The sequence below is a fragment of the Saccostrea cucullata genome, unplaced genomic scaffold, assembly GCF_032062105.1.
Source record: "Saccostrea cucullata isolate Sc308-1 unplaced genomic scaffold, CSIRO_AGI_Scuc_v1 ctg4966, whole genome shotgun sequence".
Taxonomy (NCBI): domain Eukaryota; kingdom Metazoa; phylum Mollusca; class Bivalvia; order Ostreida; family Ostreidae; genus Saccostrea; species Saccostrea cuccullata.
Window position 1 is genome coordinate 37501 of NW_026930595.1, and position 5974 is coordinate 43474.

General features: G+C 34.9%; 1 protein-coding gene across 1 annotated transcript; it reads left to right on the forward strand.

Moving 5' to 3' along the window:
• The first annotated feature begins 2957 nt into the window (after window positions 1–2957).
• LOC134229218 (uncharacterized) lies at window positions 2958–5819 on the forward strand. The gene is made up of 3 exons (XM_062710926.1): window positions 2958–3005; window positions 3141–3606; window positions 5118–5819. The coding sequence occupies exons 1-3, from the start codon at window positions 2958–2960 to the stop codon at window positions 5318–5320; spliced, it is 717 nt and encodes a 238-aa protein (XP_062566910.1). The 3' UTR covers window positions 5321–5819.
• Window positions 5820–5974: the final 155 nt, after the last annotated feature.

Here is a 5974-nt window from a genome sequence, read left to right on the forward strand (position 1 = left end):
GTTGTCAGAGATTAGAAATGAAGACAACAATCGGATTTTTTAAAATTAATATTGAAAGTTGGGGGGGGGGAGGATAATCATGTCCACGTGCACTTGTGGTTCTAAGTGCTAAATAATCAACAAACACATAATATGTCGTAAACATGATGCTGATCGATGGCTCTGTATTTATCTCTTTATAGCCACGATGAAAGTCAAAATGAACGTTAAAGCTGGGGTCCCAGATGTAAATCTTGTACGTATTGTCGAAGGAGACAGACATTGTTTTTCAAAATAATTACGTAAAAGTTTATGTTTTTGATGCAAATATTTTCCAAATTAAAGCAGACGCAATCGTGAATCCGATATCGATTAATTTATCTCATAACATACTCTGCATGGGAAGCAGGTTCGTCAGTTCAAAGGCAATGTACTGAAATTTTGGATTCGAAGAGAAATTATACACTTCATAAGGAGAAACCTTTGTCACAGATGGGGGCAATTTGTTTCATCTGCTGAAAATCATCAACGTACGTGAATGTACCAAACTGGAATAGCTACTCCGAGCTGAAAGTAGGTAGTCCATGTGAAAAATGTGTAGATTGATTGATTGCATGTTGTTTAACGTCCCTCTCGAGAATTTTTCACTCATATGGAGACGCCACCACTTGCCGGTGGATGGCTACAAATTTTGTCCTATGCTCGGCACTCAGGGCCTTTGACTCAGGCTTTGAGCAGTGAGGGATCTTTTTCGTGCCAGTACCTACTGCGACACGGGGCCTCGGTTTATACGGTCTCATCCGAAGGACCGGTCTCCACGTCCCACAAAGGGATTCGAACCCGCGACGTAAGGATTGACTCCTTACTTCGCGACTCTAGAGCAGACGCTCTAACCACTGCGCCACGAAAAATGTGTAGAAGATATTGCTGAAACACTGTGAAAGCTTCCTTGGAGAATGGAAATGACAATAATGTTTGTACCATTGCAATACCACTTATAAGCACATGTAAGTAATCTCATTACATGCCATTTAAGATGACTAGAAACAAGTATATTTTTATAAAAACTCTTTACTATATGAATCTGAATCTTATGGCATTTACTTTGTACAGCGTATTTCTTTTTATCTTCACAAATATGTTTCTTTAAAACAAAAGCAAATAACAAACCAAAACGAATATTAATATTAAGAAGATGAGCCTAATCCGATATGGACTGATTTATCTCATAACATACTCTTGGAACCAGGTTCGTCAGTTCAAAGGCAATGTACTGAAATTTTGGATTCGAAGAGAAATTATACACTTCATAACGGAGAAGCCTTTGTCACAGATGGCCGATAGCCTAAACAAGCTTCAAAAGAAACTTACAAATGGTCTTTTTTTCCACACACTGTAATACAATGGAATTTGCTCCCCTAGTCCGTCGTCCAAATCACTACAATTGTATATAAAGTATACATTTTTAGAGAACAGCTGACTCCAGTTGTTCTCAACAAAATCATGTAAAATAAAATAACATTCACAATTTTCTTTTAATCAGCAATTTTGTAAATAAAAGCAGTTTTTCTTTAAATTAAGTTTGTATATACTTAGGTCACGCATGCGTACCGGCATGTAATCTTCAGCGATCTGAAGTTTTGCTGTATTTAGAAGAAGAAGAAGAATCGAAGATACCCCGGTATTTCGAAAAAGTTCTATTTCTCTGAATCTTCTGCCAAGAAATGTCCGATCTTTTCCGGTTTTTTGTGCTCAGCTTGCTTCATTGAATCTTGCATCCCCTCCTTCGGATAAGACCTTAAAAACCGAGGCCCCGTGTCACGGCATATGTTGGCACGATAAAGATCCCCCACTGCTCAAAATTTGATACCCTTCACCGACATAATCATGGTGCTCTATATGAGCGAAACTTTCTCGAATGGGACGTAAAACAACATAATCAATCCCCCATTTTATCATGTGAATAAATTACTATGGGTGATTCCATAACAAGTTTTACTTCTTTCAGGTGGAGTTGGATCTGTACCACTTCCTGTTTGTGGTAGAGCGTATGTATCAGCTGTGACGTCATACATTGATGCTTACCCAAAAAGTTCCACAAATAAAATCAGAGAAATCTACTTTGTTGACACAGATCAGACGAAATTAGACGCCATTAAGGGGATGAAGGATGTATGGTCACGTGACTCAGTTGATTTACGTCATAATCTCTGATAAAATATGTACAAAACGAGATTGAAACCACAGTACTTGTATAATTTTTTTGATTGTTTGTTTGCGTTCACCATCTAGTATAAAAATATCTGAAAACATTCAAAATTTCTTGCAAATATTATCAAATTACGGAATAGATTAATCCACTTTGCCGTTTCCCTACTCTGCGCGTCCAGTGCGTCTTTGACGTCATAGTGGATCTCTTAGTTCAGTAAGATCATACACGGTAAAAACGGGTAGTATAAAATCATAAAAACGGGCCATAATATGTACATGGTAGGGTATTTTGTAAATTTCAGAACGCAAAAAATATTTTTACATGGTTGTTGACGGAAAAGTTCTGTGGGTTTGTCTTATTTCGCTTATTTCAGGAATGTGTGACGTCATAGTTGGGTTTTCCCGTACTCAAGAAATGTAAACATGACACGTTTTTCTCATGATCATGACTCGTTTAACTTTGCCCCGTACAATATTGAGCTCAGCTTCACCAATCGATATTTTTACAGTTAATCAATACAATGACGACCTTGAACTTTGACGTAAATTTTCAAATATTGAATGATAGGATTTTTTGCAAATTAATTTTTTTATGGTTTAAGTTGTCCTAAAAAAGTCGTAAATTTCCGTCTCCAGATGTGGTGTTACAAAAGAATCTTGCTTTTTCGAATTTTTAACCCTATTCATACTCTAAAATATTTTAAAAGACACATTTCCGCTGGTATATTTTTTATCTACGGTGAAAAATTTCAATTATCGACCGAGTAATGGACCCAGAAATACGGAGAATAAAAACTCCGCTCAGACACTGTGGGGTATGGTATTTGTCACTCAATATCTCAGAAATAAGTCTAGAAACCTATTGATATGTCTGCTTTATAGTATGTAGGACATACTAAATAAGATATATACAAAATATGAAAAAAATTAAATGACAGGTATTTTTTCAGCTAAAGGTCCTTCATCCCCTTAAATTTGCATTTAGAGGTTTCCAGCATTGGGTTTTCCATCAAGCAGACAACGAAGAGCATTTTTATCATGGTGGAGGAACAGTAGTAAAAATATTTGCCAGTGAAATTCTATTTGCAGATGCTGAGGCATTAGTAGCCCCACAGGATGGTGAAATGAAAAGTGATCGTTACATTGCCAAAAGTCTTAAACTTTGCGAATGTAAAGCATATCCTGAGGAAATTGCAAAGTTTCATGGAAGTACATGGCGGGTTGGAGACATCCGAACTACATCTGCACCAAAATCTTTGAAATTTTACAATATTTTGCATGTTTATTCTCCGAGTTGGAGATCCGACGTCTCATTAGACAGAAAGATCAAAGACTTGAGAACCTGCATTCAAAACGTTTTCAAAGAGGCTTCAAAACTTAAGCTTTGTACAATTGCAATACCAACTTTTGGTGGAGGTAATTAAGACATTCCAACGAAACACATCTGTTCATACTGATTTCTTTATTGATACACAAGATGTGTTTGTAAAACACTGATGCCCTCGTATGGCAACATAGCAAAGATTAAGCTTTTCTTAAATGCAAATTTAATTAATTAGTACCAAAAGTAGGGTATTCTCACTGGAAAACAATTGTGTAATTTGAAAGTAAGCTAATGTTAAAGTTTTTTAATAAGTACAAAGACCTCCAAGGTCAAGGTCAAAAGGTCAATGTATTTAGTATCAAATGAAAGATCTTGCCACATAAAATACTTATGTAAAGCATGAAAGCCCTAGACCTAACCGTTCAGAAGTTATGGTCAACGTTCAATTTCTTAAAAAGTAGGTCAAACTCCAAGGTTAAGGTCAAAGGGTCAAAATTATTGTTATCAAATGAAAGGTCTTGTCATAAGGATCAAATATGTAAAGTATGAAAGCACTAGCCCTAACTCTGTAAAAGTTAAGGTCAAGGTTTGCTTTTTCAAAGTAGGTCAATCTCAAAGGTCAAGGTCAAAGGGTCAAAGTTCTTGGTATCCAATGAAGGGACTTCTTACAAGGATTACATATATGAAGTTTGAAAGTCCTATCCCTTACCGTTCAAAAGTTATGGCCAAGGTTAAAGTTTTTTCACAAGTACAGGAATCTACAAGGTCAAGGGGTCAAGGTTGTTGGTATTCAGTGAAAGGTCTTTTAATACTCATTACATATGTGAAGTATAAATTGTCTACTGTTCAAAAGATATGGCCAAAGTAAAATTTTAAAATTTTCATGTAAAAGTAAGTGGGTCAAACTCAAAGGTCAAAGTTCTTGGTATTCAATGAATGGCCTTCTCACAAGGATTACATATATGAATTATGAAAGCCCTATCCCTTACCGTTCAAAAGTTATGGCCAAGGTTAAAGTTTTTTTCACAAGTACGGAAATCTACAAGGTCAAGGTCAAAGGGTCAAGGTTGTTGGTATTCAGTGAAAGGTCTTTTAACAAACATTACATATGTGAAGTATAAATGTAAATTTTAAGTGCAAATTTCTGGAGTTAAGTCTGACTTAAGACAGTTTCATGATCCCGGAGCCTGGTGTCTACTGTTCAAAAGATATGGCCAAAGTAAAAATTTAAAATTTTCATGTAAAAGTGGGTCAAACTCCAAGTCAAGGTAAAAGGTCAAATTTGGTGGTACCCAAAGAAAAATCTTGTCACAAGGAATATATATATATGAAATATGAAAGTCATAGCTCCACTAAATCAAAAGTTATGGGCAAGGTTAAAGTTTTTGCGGACAAACAGACAAACTGAGAGACAGACAGACAGAGAGACATATTTATGCCCCCGTAAACATGTAAATGGTTTTTTGATACCTTTAACTAATATATATCGTAGTTTATTTTTATGTTCAGGACGTTTTCGTGTCATGAAGAAATATGGGAAATAAAGCATAAACTATTTATTTTTAGGAATAAAAGACATAAACCATAAACTATTTATTTTTAGGAATAAAAGACAACATCAACAAGCAAAGAGTATTTAAAGAAACTGCTAGAGCAATTGTTGAATGTCTTGGAGGAACTCCAAACTGCACTGTTCGTGTCATTTCCATTATCGACAGTGATGCATTGAACATTGCTTTAATGATTTCAGAATTTTACAAGATACTGAGTCAAGATGGAAGGTTGCATATACACGGACGTTATTGACGTTCAAAGACCTGATTTAGGCAAAGAAATTGAATTTAATCTGAAGGGCGTCCTAGTTTAATAATTGAGGGGGTTTGAAATGTAATATCTTTATGTATTAATCAAACAGAAGTAAAGTTACTTCTTTTCTGTTTATGCGTTTCTTTACATGTTGCTTTATAATTTTCATATATTGAATCAATAATACAATATTCAGTACTTTATTCTTAAATTACATGTACAAATGCTGTATTTTCTCTATTGTAAAATCAAATCCTGTAGACTTACATGTATATCAAGCAGGATTGATAAATGGACATTTTCATTTTGTAGAATGCAACCATGTTGCATTTTATTTTGGTTTATTGCAGGGCAAGAACAAGGTTTGGTCCAATGCTTTGTGAATGTAATGTAGATTATGTAATCACTGACACTAAATCTAATTATACAGTTGATGCAGCATTATTGAATAATAAAAATTTCAAGAATCAGAAATCAAGCTGATGATAATTCTTCTTCTGGCAGTATATTAAATGATGGTATTAACTTTAAATCTTTGTTTGTGTCACTTTTTTTGTGTCTCCTGCTTTAGGATCTTGTGGATTAAAGTAAACATTAATTTTGTGGAATGAGAATTATCACAGCAACATGCAACCTTATATATTTATTGTTTTC

Bases quoted from the DNA above. Each gene is read 5' to 3' on its own strand.
- LOC134229218 (XM_062710926.1), top strand. From the start codon at position 2,958: ATGGACCCAGAAATACGGAGAATAAAAACTCCGCTCAGACACTGTGGG. The intron at 3,006-3,140 runs GTATGGTATTTG...GTATTTTTTCAG, and splicing joins CTCCGCTCAGACACTGTGGG to CTAAAGGTCCTTCATCCCCT. The intron at 3,607-5,117 runs GTAATTAAGACA...ATTTATTTTTAG, and splicing joins AATACCAACTTTTGGTGGAG to GAATAAAAGACAACATCAAC.